This window comes from Dendrobates tinctorius, unplaced genomic scaffold (assembly GCF_039654945.1).
Source record: "Dendrobates tinctorius isolate UK_male_01 unplaced genomic scaffold, ASM3965494v1 ptg000093l, whole genome shotgun sequence".
Lineage (NCBI taxonomy): Eukaryota > Metazoa > Chordata > Amphibia > Anura > Dendrobatidae > Dendrobates > Dendrobates tinctorius.
In genome coordinates, this window is record NW_027361761.1 from 11,709,144 (window position 1) to 11,724,369 (window position 15,226).

A 15,226-nucleotide genomic window follows, 5' to 3' on the forward strand; every position below is an offset into this window, starting at 1 on the left:
CTTTTGAGGTACAGTGCAAAGCTCAGAAGGGAAGTAGCGTCATATTACAGTGCAGATTTTGCTGCAATTGTTTGAGGGTTCCATGTTACCTTTGCAGAGCTCCTGAGATGCCAAAACAGCTGAACCCCCCATAATTTAGCCCATTTTACAAACTAAACTTCTGATATAATTTATCTAGGGGTGCAGTAATTATATTGACACCACAGGTGTGTCACAAACTTTTATACCATTGGGCAGTGAAGAAAAAATAATTTACATTTTTACTACCAAGATTGTGTGTTTTCCCCAAATTTTACATTTTCATGCTGGGAAATTGGTACAAATGGCACCAAAATTTGTCCCACAATTTCTGCTAAATGTAAAAATACTCCATATGTGGATGTACAGTACTGCTTAGCCATACGGAGAAACTAGGGAGGGACGGAGCGCTATTTGCCTCCTGGAGTGCTGATTTTCCTAGAACAGTTTGCGGATTCCATATAAAAAGCTCTTGAGTGCTAGAAAAAAGCCGAATCTCCCTTCAAGTGACCACAGAAGCAGTGGTGGATGTTGCTGAGTGAAAATTGCAAACTGTCATTGTAGTGACCAGTACGCTGTAGTGACCAGTACGTTGCAGTCACCAGTGCGTTAAGCCCAGCTCATGCTTCTTGAGGCAGTCACCTGTAAATTAGGCAGGCTCTCGTCACTACTGAAATACCAAACATGTGGGCGCTAAATGTGGTTTAGACACACTGGGGCTCAGAAGGGAGGGAGAATTTGGATTTGGGAGCGGAGAATTTGCTTTGCTGATTTTGGTTTTTTTTCGGGAGCAAGGAGCCATTTCGCTTTTCCTTAATCTTTGTGCTACCTGTAATGTGGAAGTCCCCTATATTTCCACTTACAGATGACGGACCTGAGTGAGGACTTGCTTTTTTGTGGATTGAGTTGAATCTTTTATTGGGAACATTTTACATAACGCTTGGGATCACATTTATCCGGCGTCCTACGTTGAACACTTACTTGTGGTTTCCATCTAAATCTCTGAGTAAAGTGACAGATGGATCCATTCACTATACTGAGGCAACAGAGTTACTCTGGACTCTGTCTAGCCTCTGTTCAACTGTGTCCTTTTTAGAAGTGCACAAATCTGTAGCCAATGGCACTTTTATGTTTTATGGAATCCTAAAATGACAGACACCGCCGGATCACATGTGTTAGGGCTGGCGGAACGCACCAAATTATAAAATAATAGTAGATGCATTCGCAGCCCGGGGTCCACCGTGCAGAGGTGGTACACTGCTGGTAAATAATGGCGGGAGAATCTAGCGGTGTGAAACCAGTCACACGTGGGTTATGTCACCCAATGTGAACAGGGGTGAACGCTGTTAATGCACAGAGCCGCACAAGAGCACACAGTGCACGGCCACAGAACTCTACCCCAAGGACACAGGGTTAGAGTCCTTCTAGGCCCACTAAGCACGCGACGTTGCTGCCGTGAACGCCACTATAGACGCTGGCTATGGAGCACGTGCACTGAGGCGTGCCGAGTCCCTGGTGAGGACAGATGCCTGACTCAACCTCTGACCTACCTACGCCTAAGCGCTAGCGGGCTAGGTTGCACAACACATGTTTACCAAGGGTAGGGGTTTCTTAATGAGTCATTCACCAGAGACAATCATACGTGCATACATCACTCACTCCACATAGACTTATCCTAGCGCATGGTCGAGCGGCCACGCGAACCTTTTATAGCTGCGAGCATCCGGGACCTGCCTGGCTTCTCGCATGGGCCAATCCGAACAGGAGCAGGACCTGAGTACGTGACCTTCGATCTCCAATGGGAGATCACTCCACGGGCATTCTCAGTGGCCCGACATGGGGACTTAGTCCCTGGAGAATCTTGTTGTTGAGCAGCATGTATTGCCATAGCTGTGCCAGAGATGGCAGCAGCAAGCAAACCCATGGAGCTGGTATGGCTAGGGCGCCTGGACCGACAAGTTTGCTGAACATCCTCCTCTGTGGATGGAGAGGAATGGGAGACTGCTGGAAGTAAGGCTCGGGATTCTCCCAGTGCAGCGACACAAATCTGATGCTTAACAACATGTCCTATGGTGTTGACAGTGCCTCATTATAGGGATTTTTCTGCTGGAGGTCCTGACTGAATCAGAGATTTACACGGAAACCCCGGAGGAAGCTCTCAGCACAGAATCCAGATACTGTAAATGTGCGTCGAGCCTTTCTGTTATCTTTGGGAGGCAGAATGAAAAAAATCAACAGCATGTGAAGAATTAGTTTTTATTTATTTTTTATGCCGTTCCTCGTGTGGTATTAGTGATTAGACGACTTAATTCTTCGGGTTGGTGCGATTACAGCGATACCAGATTTATATTGGGTTTTTATGTTTGGCTGCTGTCACATACTAAAAGACACTTTTTATTGCGAAAACTAATTTTTGCATCACAATATTTAGACAGCTATAATTTTTATTATTTTGGCTGACAGAGTCATTTGATGGCTTGTTTTTTGCGGGACGAGTTGACGTTTTTATTGGTACCATTTTCGTGCACATGACTTTTTGATCACTTTCTATTCTGATTTTTGGGAGACAGAATGAAAAAAAACAGCAATTCAGAACTTTCTTTTTATTTTTTTTATACTGTTCCACGTGTGGTAAAATTGGTAATGCAACTTTATTCTTCAGGTCAGTATGATTACAGCGATCCGCAATTTATATAGTTTTTTTTATATTCTGACTCTTTTACACAACAAAAACTATTTTATAGAAAAAAAATCATTATTTTTGCATCACCTAATTCTAAGAGCGATAATTTTTTTTTATTTTCTGCTGATGTTGCTGTATGGGGGTTTTTCTTTGCCGGATAAGATTATGTTTTTATCGGTACCATTTTTGTTTACATTCGTCTTTTTGATCACTTTTTTTGCATTTTTTATTCGGCGGTATGGTAATAAAGCATTGTTTTTTTGCCTCATTATTTTTTAAGGTGTTCACTGAAGAGGTTAACTAGTTTGACCATTTTATAGAACGGGTTGTTATGGACGTGGCGAAAGCAAATATGTGTACTTTTATTGTTTATTTTTTTATGTACATTAAATAAATGTATTTATTGGAAAAATATTTGTTCCTTTCTTTGGTCTTTATTTGGGTATTTTTCTTTTTATATTTCTCATATTTTGCAGACTATAAGAAATCAGGATTTTGAAGAATTTGATTAGCTTGAATCCCGAAAAATGGCAACAAGCTGGCTTGGAAGGGGTTAAAAACAATGAAGTAATCACTCTCTCCTCTCTCCTCATAAGTCCCTGTGAAATGCAGTTTCCCACCAGTCTTCTGCCGGTTTCATAGACTTCCATTATAGGATAGGCGTTGATGAATTGATCTGACAACATTACATGCTTTAATCCATGTGTTTGAGGTTTTTCACAATTCTCAGTCCATTTTTGAGTGGATGTGCCAAGTCTGAATTTTGTCATATTCACTCATCTGCAGTCATCCCAACTAGAAAATCACCACAATGATCAGCAGCTTGAAGTAGATCAAGCTGTGGAACTCATGAAGAAAGGGGCTTCATGGATGCAAACAATTCCCCAGCAGAATGTGGAAGCAAAAATGTTTTACTTCACTAAGGGTGTGTGCACACGCTGAGGAATCGGCTGCAGATTCATCCGCGTGGATTTTGCAAAATCCGCAGGTCAAAAGACCTGCGGTTTTACCTGCGGATTGCTCTGCGGTTTTGCCCTGCGGTTTATCATCTCCACAATGGAGGAGATGGTAAACCTCAGCAAAATCTGCATGGAAAATTCCACATCAGAATCCGCAGCGTGTGCACACACCCTAAGAGGAATCCAAAATCTTTAAAAATGATGAAAAAACATAATTGAAACAAAAATTTAATCACAACTTTTTTAACTTTTAAAACAAAATAATGCAGAAAGAAGAAGTCGAGATCTTAAAAATGATAAAAAAAAGCAAAATTATTAATTATTAATAAAAGCAATTATTCTCTAAAATCATCTCTTACAAGGATCAAGTGTGCCGTTCAGTACAGTAAGAAGGCAAGAACGAGATGAAATCTTACTTATCACATTTTTTTTTCTCATATTTCAACAGCTCTTTAACATATTCCCATTCGTCACGTTTCTACCCGGTAGCCATAAAACAATTATAAAAAATGTGAAGGAACTCTGTGACTTTATTAAAAGAACATTTGTGAAGCATCTGAAGAACTTGGATGAAAATGACCAAAGAAGTCTAATTGATGCATTCCTTGTAAGACAAAAAGAGGTAAAAGTCCTGTCACTTTTTAGACGCTCTTAATGGCGAGTGGCGTAAAATATATGTTTTCCACACAGTTTTTCAAAATCAAATACATAATTGTGAAATGCTAGCAAAGCCGACGACAGGCTGCAAATCATATTACAACCACTGGTTAGACAGATATAGACATTAGTGTTGGGCGAGCACTAAAATGCTCGGGTGCTCGTTGTTCGGGTCGAGCAGATTGGAATACCCGGGTACTCGAACAGAACAACGAGCCCATGTAAGTCTACGGGAGACCCGAGCATTTTTACTGCAATACCCCCGGGGGTCCTTTTATGGTCTAAAAATGTCTGAAAATGATGGAAACACTGATCAAATGATACGGGGACATCATGGGGATCGCCTCTGGAAGCATTCCTGACTCCTAGTTCACAGATTTAAACAATGTTTTCAGGGTTTCATGCCATTTTTATCGGTGCACCAAAAAACACTCCAAAACGAAACCAAAACGGATTTTGCTGGGAAATATGTTAAGGTACATCCTTTCCAAGTTAACGACTTGCATATAAGGCAAAATAAATAACCCCAGACCAAAATGTTCTTCCACCACTTGGGCTATGTTCAGACGCAGTGTTTTTGAAGCGTTTTTCAACTTTTACACTGCTTTTAACCAAAACAAATGCATTCACTGGGAAATGTCATTGTAACATTTACCAACCCTAGCTGGCCATGTGGTGTGTGACACATAAGCAGACACATCTTGTTTCATTTATGAAGGAGAGTCTCTTAAAGTCAATCAAATGATCCCTTTTGCGTCTCACCTAACCGGATATGGCTCCAGTTTGCGTTCAGCACACCGGAAATTATGGTTAAGAGACACCAGGCATGATCACACATATGCAAAATGGGGCTAACAATATTATTGGATATCAGAAGACCCACATACTCCGTTCTATTTAAAGACAACCCTATCTACTCCTCACTCCCTGCAAGCAGCACAGAGAGTGGAAGGACTATATTTTTCTCTAGTTTAGCACTTGAGCGCTTTATCTCCTATGACAAGCTAGACCCCCTGATGAATAGACTTGGAAGAAAAGCATTGGGGCACTTTAAGAAGGAGAGTGCAGGGCATGTTTAACTTAGAGGTAGCTGTGGACTGTCTTTGTCAGGGCAAGAGTTTGGGGATAGATGACTGCTAGCCCCATAGGGATTGACAGGGTATTGTCTTCCTCATTCTTCAAATCGGTGGTCAATTTTTGACTCAGGACTTCCAATTTCTCCCGCACCTGTTCATCATCCTGGGTGAGATTGTTCCTTGTTTTATTAACTCTCACTAATTGCATATGTTTATACATTATGGTGCTATCAATGTGTTATATAACTTTCATATGTGCAGCCAAGGTAATGGTGTTATAATGTGAGTTATTGTTTATAATTGTACTCAGAACACTGTGCCTTGGAACATATTGATTCCACTCTAGCCACTGTTTGAGTGGTTTCGATTTATATCCTAAGAGGGATTTTTGTCTCAGATTCCCTCTAATTTTTATTTTAAAAACTGATTTGAGCATATCTTCTCTGTCATATAGGCCTCACCCACACTAAAACAATTCTTTCTTCTGTGACTATTGCGATTTTTAGCACGCCATATTTCACCTTGTCATTGACTACCACTGAAAATCTGCTGTTTGCAGAGCTGGTGAAGAGTTTAAAATCTAATTTTTGGTTGCTAATAGTGTGTTCCTACCTCACTATCTGAGCAACACGACTGGGAAAAAGTAAGGCCATGGTGGAAGAGGAATTAGACTTTGTGTTCAAGGTGTACGTGGGGTAAGTGGTATTGTTTCTTAATGCACTAGTCAACCAACAACTTCATGTCCTATACAAAAGAAAACTGACAACTTCTGTTACTGGGTGGGATACTCCACTACATTTCTTTGGCAGACGCACAGCAGTACGCCTTGTTCATGAGGCACAGAAAGAGCATGTGCTCGAGTGGATAGCAAGCACAGATTCAAGTGGCCTCTCCTCCTCTTCATCCACCTCAACAACACACCCAGTACAATCCACAGAGGTGGCTCCCAAATTACCCCTGCTTCCCCATCATCACAACTGTTCAAATGTATAACTGACTATAACCAACCACAGATGGGTGTGTTTGAAGAACTGTTCACACATTCTGTGCCATGGGCATCAGAAGTGTACTTAAAAGCTTCACAGAATCAAGAGGAGGAAATCTGCACTAATGCCCAAATATTTTTCAGCTTCTACCAAGTCAGGACAAATTAGCAGCATCCTGACCCTGATCACCAGACGTTCCCCCCTGGGTGGGGAAGTGATCCTGATGAAACTCAGATACCTGAGGCTCACATGGACTGTACTGTGCTGTCAGGGCAGGAAGAGGAGGAGGGCAACTCTAATAGCGAGGAATGTGATAACCCAGAGAATGATGATAATGAGGTGTTAGATTCCAGTTGGCTTTAACACAAAGGCACACAGCTGAGTAGGTAATCTGAGGAGGAAGACGAGAAGGTTACATTGTGCCATAAGTCGCAGACACATAGGGATGCAGCCACGATGAACGATGTATCCTCAGCCACAGATGTAGCTGTGACCAGCAGTGTTCGCAGGTCTGCAGCTTGCTGGGGTGGAAAGGGTTGCCTAGCCTGGGTCTTTTTTGAAACCACAAAGGATGAGCCAACTCATGTAAACTGCAAACTTTGTAAAATAAAACTGAGTAGAGGAAAAAGTGCCATAATTTAAATACGTGTATCAACCTTCACATGCACAATCAACATGTGTTACTCTGGGAATCTTACTGCGCAAAAATGCGGACCAGCGGACCTCAACAACCATCAGCCGCCCCGTAAATCACCCTGTGCCCTCAACCTCTGTCTTAATGAGACATGCGTTCCAACAGAGCAGAGCAAATCCCCACCACTTCCATACTGTGCAGCCAGGGCTCACCGCAATCAGGCAGTGCTAAAATTGATATTTCTTAGAGATAGCAGCCATATAGCTGAAGAATCATGGACAGCTCTCAAAACCAGGTTTGCGAAATTGCTGTCTCTGTTGAACCGGCCTCCAGGGAAGGCCGTGTCCAATAATGGTGCAAACCTGGTGGCAGCCCTATGGCAACGCAAGCTCACACACGTTCCTTGCATGGCTCATATCTTCAACCTGGTGGTACAGCATTTTCTCCGCCACTATCCTGGCCTGGGTGAGCTGCTGCAGAAAGCACAGAAGCTCTATGCTCACTTCCGCCATTCATGCCCCTCAGGTCATCCTCTTGAATCAATACAAAGGTCTTTGTCTATGACAGTTAACAGGTTGATATTGAATGTGCTGAAACACTGGAATTCTACTCTGCACATGTTGCAGCGACTGTGGCAGTAGCAATGAGCCTTTACGCAGTATGTCATGTCATATAGCCAGGGCCAATGCAGTACGAATGTGATGCATATCACGTTTACGGAGTGAGCACAGTTTAAAGACCTCTGCACCCTTCTGCACAGTTTTGAAATGACTACTAATATGGTTAGCGCTGACGCCACCATCAGCAGCATCACTATTCTGGTCATCTACCTGCTGGAGCAGACTTTGAATAGCCTGCGGGAGGAAGTGGTAGTCCCAGAGGAAGTAGAGGAAGCAAAGGATGATTCATAAGGAATAACATTGTCTCAAAGTTCCAGACTGTAGTCACATAGATGGGTGCCAAGGGTGGGTAGATTACTGTGAATGAAGAGAGCTGGTGGTGACAGGCAAACTGTTAGTGAAGATGCAAGAGCCAAGGAACAAATGGAGGAGAAAGAGTTGATGGATGAGCAACTGTCAGGAGATGAAAAGGATAATCATCCTCTCTATATTGTTCGTGGTTGGAGGGAGGGGACGGAGGAAACAAGGATCAGTGTTACCCAGCCAACAACACAGCAAGGGCTTGGATATCATGGAAGAGCACATTTCCTTCTGCAACATGATCCCCAAATAGTTATGATTCAAATAAGTGCTGACTACTTAGGCCTCTTTCACACTTCAGTTTTTTGCCATTAGTCAAAATCCGCCAAAATTTGAAAATGGCGGATCCGCTTTTTCTTGTTGCGGATCCGCCATTTTCCCCATTGGGATACATTAGTGGCGGATTTTGACGGATGGTCGTCCGTTGCGTCCGATATTCGGCGGATCCGCAAAATTCTTTGCGGATTCTGTCTGAGGGGGACGGAGCTTGTAACGTTTTTTTCGCCGTCAAAATGGCGGATGACGGCGGATCCGCCGTAATCCGCCATGCAGTAGAATGGGCGCCTATGGGCGGCGGATCCGCCGGGATCCGCGATTTTGCGGAATCCGCCGGCAGGATCCACAAAATCGCACTGGGCATGCCCAGAAAAAAGATACTTTTCCAGACAGTCCCAAAACTATATAAGGTGGGCTAATTGGGCCCAGACATGCAGTGTCAGCCAGCAAGCCTGCCAGAGGACACCCACCAAGCCTGCCAGACGACACCCACCAAGCCTCTGCCAGAGGACACCCACCAAGCCTGCCAGGACACCCACCAAGCCTGCCAGGACACCCACCAAGCCTCAGCCAGTGGACACCCACCAAGCCTGCCAGGACACCCACCAAGCCTCTGCCAGAGGACACCCACCAAGCCTGCCAGTACCAGCTCACCTACAAGTGTGAGTATACCTATCTATGACATTTCTGTGTGTGTGTGTGTGTATGGCCTGCTAGTGTGTGGTCTGCGAGTGTTGCATGTCTGTTTTTTTTTTTTTAATACTTTTTTTTTCTGTTGCTTGTGTACTGCATTTTATTTTCATACAACTGTAATTATATTGTATTTTTTATGCTGTGATTGAGTGGTGTATGGTATGTGGTGTAATTGGGCCCAGACAATCCGGCACCAGCAACACTGAAGACACCAAGCAAGATATCTGACTGCAGCCCGATAGAAGATTGAACTAGAGCTATAAAACCTGCCTGCCCAGCTGCAAGTCTACCACCTGCAAGACCCCTGGAGCGTGTGTGTGTGTGTGTGTGTGTATGTATGGCCTGTGTGTGTGTGTGTGTGTGTGTAATGCATTTTTTATTTTTTTTTTTCCATTTTTTTTTTTTTCTGTTGCATGTGTACTGCATTTTATTTTCATACAACTGTAATTATATTGTATTTTTTATGCTGTGATTGTGTGGTGTAAGGCCGGTTTCATATTTGCACTTTATAGCGCAGCGATGACCTGCACACGGCCGCCGCTAATCCCCGTCCCATCCGGTCATCGCCGCCTACTAGTGCACATGGACGCTTGGGATCTGCACACCCTATGTTTAGTATGGGGTGCGCAGATGGTGCGCTGGCAGGATTTTACAGTGTGCTGTGCACTTTTGAAGGTGTGCCCTTGTGCACCAAATGCAGCATGTTGCATTTTGTCGCGCATGGCACACCTTCAAAAGTGCGCAGCACACAGTAAAATCCTGCCAGCGCACCATCTGCGCACCCCATACTAAACATAGGGTGCGCAGATCCCAAGCGTCCATGTGTGCTAGTAGGCGGTGATGACCGGATGGGGCGGTGAAATTGGTGTTTTTTTATTTTCCATTTATTGTGGTATTTAAAATAAAGAGCAGAGTAGCTCCTATTTGTTGGAAAAAAAAATAATAAAAAAATAATAAACTGTTTTGAAAAAAATCTCCTTTGTATCATTTAAAAAAAAGGTAAAATTAAGTTACCATAAAGGTACATTAAATTTTTGGTATACAAGTGTGGTTAAAAGTGAGAGATTGCAACATGAAAATAATCTGGGTATACACAGCTGAGTTTTTCAGGGAATTCAAAAACATGCAAACACAGTGTGGGTATACACAAATTAAACACCTTCAATCACTGGTTACTCTCGGTGAGAGTTTGAGGGAATGCAAACACTGGTATACACAGCAATTACACACCTTCAATCACACACCTTCAATCACTGGTTACACTTGGTGACACCTTCAATCACTGGTTACACTCTCGGTGAGAGTTTGAGGGAATGCAAACACAGGTATACACAGCAATTACACACCTTCAATCACTGGTTACACTTTGTGACACTTTTTCAGGGAATTCACATGCAAAAAAAAGTGGGTTTACACAAAATATTACACACCTTCAATCACTGTAGTTACACTCGGTGAGAGATAAGGAAATGTAGACATGCAAACACTTAATCATTTTCTTAATACTTGCAGATCACTTAATAATGAAGAGGCACCAAAAAAGCAGCAGAGATGGCCAGCCAGACCGCAGAAGGGATGTTCAAAGAGCGCAGTAGAGAGGAACGGCGAGAGCGCAGCAGAGACGAACACCCAGGCCGCGGCAGAGTACAGGCAACAATTAGTTTCCCTGTAAGTATAAAGGCCTGAAAGCTTATTATGATCCTTTGTATAGTAGCTTAACAATTGTCTTTATACTTGCAGATCACTTCAGCAAGCACCACCAGCCAGGCCGCAGCGGAGACGGTGAGGCAGGCCGCAGCGGAGACGGTCGGACAGGCCGCAGCGGAGATGGTCGGACAGGCCGCAGCAGAGACGGCCAGCCAACCTTTATTTTCCTTGTAAGTATAAAGGCCTGAAAGCTTATTATGATCCTTTGTATAGTAGCTTAACAAGTGTCTTTATACAACGCAGCTGCCCCAAACCATAATGTGTTCTCCTGAAAGCTCCCGCTCACATCATCAGCGAGCTGAGGTAAAAAAAAATTTTTTTTTTATTTAAAATATTTTTTTTTTTTTTTGTTAAAAACACTATCCATGTATTATGTTTTAACAGGAAGATGATTCAGAGGAGCTTCCAGGAGGAGACGTGCAGGGTGGAGAGACGCAAGGAGGGGGTGTGCAGAGTGTAAGTTTAGCACATACACAGATACATAATGCTACACCCAACACAAACATTCATCACAGTGCACACACAATAACTACGCATCCATCCAAACAATTTTTTTTTTTTTTGTTTACCACAGTCTTCAGAATCCGGTGCCCGCACTAGAGTGACTCCCAGGACATCCCAGGGTCGTCAAGGTGATGCATCTGTTGGTCGGCAAAAGGTAAGTAACCCAATTTGGATAATTGTTTAAATGAACATCATGTGTTTAAATAGAATGTAATTTTTTTTTTGTTTTGTTTTTTATCTTCACAGGTTTCACAGCGTGCTCCCCGGAGATATATGGATGAGGGGATCATTATTGATACTGACGAACTCATCCGTGAGGTGGAAAACCGGGAGCCGCTGTGGAACATGGCAAACCGTCTACACGCCAACCAACCAACCACCCGACAGCTCTGGGATGAGGTCTGTTCTTCAGTTATTGAGAACTGGGAGGAACTCAATGCGAGGGACAGGGAATTTGTGCGTAAGTATTACAACTTCAGTAACTTATATTCCAGCATGTGAAGTGTCGAATACTAAACCCCCTTTTTTTTTTTTCTTTTGCTTCACAGGTGACAGGGTTATCATACGGTGGCGGTCGCTCCGGGATCGCTTCAAGAGGGACTACAACAAAGAGACCCCGAGTGGATCGGGAGGACGCCGACAACCCCAGTACAAAAACTACAAAGCCCTGGCGTTCCTGCGATCAACAATGGTGTGCAGAAGGTAAATATTCCCCAAACCATTTTTGTAGTAGAAATGTTTAACCAAATTTTTTTTCAGCAGACTTAAATTAAATATCAATATTTTTAATATACATTTTTTCTCCTTTTTTTTTAGCACCATCTGCAGCACTCGGGAGTCTGCATCAGAGTTGCGTCCCTCTGGAGTGATCCCTAGTGAGACCGCCCCCGGTGACCACATCGAGGTATCCGACCCCTCTGTACCTACCCTCTTGTCTCATCCCTCTATCCCCTCCACCAGCACTGGAGCAGCAGGGCAGACTTCATCACATGAAGCTGCTGGTGACGACTTGTTCTCTGTTCCCCACCCCTCAGACACTGCCGCAACATCTCGACCAACTTTTGGTTCTGGCCGGCAGCGCCTGAGGAGTCAGGAAAGGATGACCTTGTCTGACTGTTTGAGTCTAAACTCATCTGTCCAGCACGGTTTCCACACTTTTGGAGAACGGTTATCTTCTGGGTTGACCATGATCAATCAAAGTATCATGGAACTCAGAAGATACATGGAACGGATGAATTTAGAATCAAACCAGACACCGACACATACCTTTTTTCAATCTGTTGTCCGGCAAATGGAAGGTTTAAGTACTCACCAGCAGATGCGTGTGATGCAAGCCTGTCAGAATGCTCTAGTGGAAGTGCTTGCTGAAGCATCTCATCCTCCCCCTGTCCATCCTCCCCCTGTCCATCCTCCCCCTGTCCATCCTCCCTCTGTCCATCCTCCCTCTGTCCATCCTCCCTCTGTCCATCCTCCCTCTGTCCATCCTCCCTCTGTCCATCCTCCCTCTGTCCATCCTCCCTCTGTCCATCCTTCCCCTGTCTATCCTTCCACAGTCCATTCTTACCCCGTCCATCCTTCCACCACCATCCATCATACAGCCGTCCCTCCTCCTACCACTCCCTCTCCTTTCTCTAGTTCCCCATTCCATTCTTCCCAGTACCTTCCTTCCCCATTGCATTATACCCCAATGCCCTCACCATACCCACCCCCACATACACCTTCAATGTACCCACAAACCTCGTCTGTCCATCCACTCCCGTCCCAACCACATGTGTTAAACCCCCCTTCCACTTCTGGTCCTCTACCCCCCCTCCTCGATGTGGTCGACCCTGTTAACCCCTCCAATACGATCTCCACCCAACATTATCACACTCTGTGATGTTTTGTTATCCAAAATGTTTTGTTATCCAAACAAAAAAAAAAGTGACAAAAAAGGTAATATATACCAAGAAAAAAAAGTTACAAAAAGTAATATATACCAAAAAAAAAAGTTACAAAAAAGGTAATATATACCAAAAAAAAAGTTACAAAAAAGGTAATATATACCAAAAAAAAATATTCAGAAATAAACTGGTTTTTTTTTCAAAAAACTTTATTGTGTTGTTTCTTTTTTGCTTCTTTCTTTTGAAATATTCAAATTACACCAGTGGTGTAAAAGGTAAACACAACACTTGGTAACACAACAGCAACAATATTTCACAGTACACCGGTGGTGTACAAGGTACAAAAAAACACTTGGTAGCACAACATTTGGTACACAACACATGTGAACATTTCAAAGTGTGAAATGCTTGGTACACAACACTTGGTAAAATTTCAAAGTGTCACATTTTACGCTTGGTACCCAACACTTGGTAACATTTGTAAGTGCAAAACAACACTTGGTAAAACTTTATGCTTGGTACCCAACAATTGGTAACACTGGTAAAACTTTATGCTTGGTACCCAACAATTGGTAACACTGCAAAGTGTAAAACTTAAAAAAAAAAAAAAAAAAATGGTAAACCATATCAAATGGTAACAATGCTTGGGAAAACCAAACACTTGGTAAAATTTCAGTTAAAAAAAAAAAAAGTTACTTACAATTGGTATAGAAAATTATATCATGTCATCTTGCCAGTCCACTTGTCCCTCTGGTGTCACAAAATAGTCTGCAAAGGTGTCCCTGATTCTTGCCACTGAGCCAGTACTCCGAAAAGTTTGCTGCTCATAATCCCACAAGGTGGTTTCAGACAGATTTTCATCGATGGAAACTGGTTCCTTTGAAAGGACAAAATTGTGCAGGATTACACAGGCCTTCACCACCTCATCCACAGTCTCTGTTTTCATTTTCATGGCCGTTAACAGGACTCTCCATTTGGCAGTTAAAATTCCAAACGCGCACTCCACCACTCTGCGCGCTCTGGTTAACCGATAGTTATAGATTCTTTTCCGGTGTGTTAATCCACGACTACCATATGGTTTGAGTAAGTGTTTAGAAAGCTGAAAAGCATCGTCGCCAACGCACACAAAAGGCATTGGTGGGCCTGTTGTTCCAGGGAGTGGCCTTGGAGGTGGGAAGTCAAAATTGTCTCCATACAAGCGACGGCCCATGGTGGAAATCTTGAATACCTGAGAGTCATTAGAACAACCGTATGCACCGATGTCCATGGCAATGAATTTGCAGTTTGCATCTGAAATGGCCATAAGCACAATAGAAAAGTATTTCTTATAGTTGTAAAACTGTGAACCAGATCCCATAGGTTTCCCAATCCTGATATGCTTGCCATCCACGGCACCGATGCAGTTTGGAAACTGGCAGATTTCTTGAAACTTGTCGGCAATCTCCAGCCACCTCTCCTGTGTTGGCTTTGGGATGTATTCCTCCTGTAGAGAATCCCACAATGCCCGGCAAGTCTGTTGTACAATTCCAGCAATAGTTGAAATCCCAATCCGGAACTGGAAATGGAGGGAGGTGAAGGATTCTCCAGTTGCCAGGAATCTGTTAAAAAAATGGAAAAAAAGTAAAATTAATACAAACTACAAGCCGTAGCATAACAATAAAATCCTGCAGAATCTGAAACATTTTAAAAGGTAGATAACTTACCGAAGGGTCACCATCAAACGCTCCGCCGGTGATATAGAAAACCGCATGTAGGTGTCCCTTCTCCGGATTTGTTCTCCAACACGATCCACCAATATCTCAAAGAATTCCAGCCTCATGTGCACGTAGTTGAAGAACTTGTCCGGATTATCCCTCAATTCCAGGTACAATGTGGAAAAAACGCCACGGGTGAACCTCTGCGCATTAATGGGATGAATCCACTGGCGCCGTCTCCTCATACGCAGGATTCGCAATCTTCTTTTCTCCCTCTGAAGAGCAATAATTGCCAACCGATTCAAGTGAAGATCCAATTCCACATAGAAGCTGTCAATACGCGCAATAACTCCTTCCAGACTCGCACTAACACCTTCCATCGCTGCCACTAGCTCTAAAACCTTTCAAAAAAATTGTATCACAACACCCTAGATATATTTCTCCCTAGTTTCCAGTATCCAATCACATTTGAGAGC

General features: G+C 43.3%; 2 protein-coding genes across 3 annotated transcripts in view; both read left to right on the forward strand.

Moving 5' to 3' along the window:
• LOC141098547 (cytochrome P450 2K1-like) overlaps positions 1–15,226 on the forward strand; it is a 103,362-nt gene that overhangs the window by 41,814 nt on the left and 46,322 nt on the right. For both annotated transcript variants that reach the window (XM_073586426.1, XM_073586427.1), the window contains exon 5: positions 4,109–4,282. In XM_073586426.1, coding sequence (XP_073442527.1) covers positions 4,109–4,282 — 174 coding nt within the window. The remainder of the gene's footprint in view (positions 1–4,108; positions 4,283–15,226) is intronic.
• On the forward strand, positions 9,825–13,853 carry LOC141098546 (uncharacterized). The gene is made up of 3 exons (XM_073586425.1): positions 9,825–10,972; positions 11,054–11,875; positions 11,990–13,853. The coding sequence occupies exons 2-3, from the start codon at positions 11,451–11,453 to the stop codon at positions 13,050–13,052; spliced, it is 1,488 nt and encodes a 495-aa protein (XP_073442526.1). The 5' UTR covers positions 9,825–10,972; positions 11,054–11,450; the 3' UTR covers positions 13,053–13,853.

Coding starts and splice junctions, on each gene's coding strand:
- LOC141098546 (XM_073586425.1), top strand. CDS start 11,451: ATGAGGGGATCATTATTGATACTGACGAACTCATCCGTGAGGTGGAAA. Junction 11,876..11,989: donor TCAACAATGGTGTGCAGAAG/GTAAATATTCCC, acceptor CTTTTTTTTTAG/CACCATCTGCAGCACTCGGG.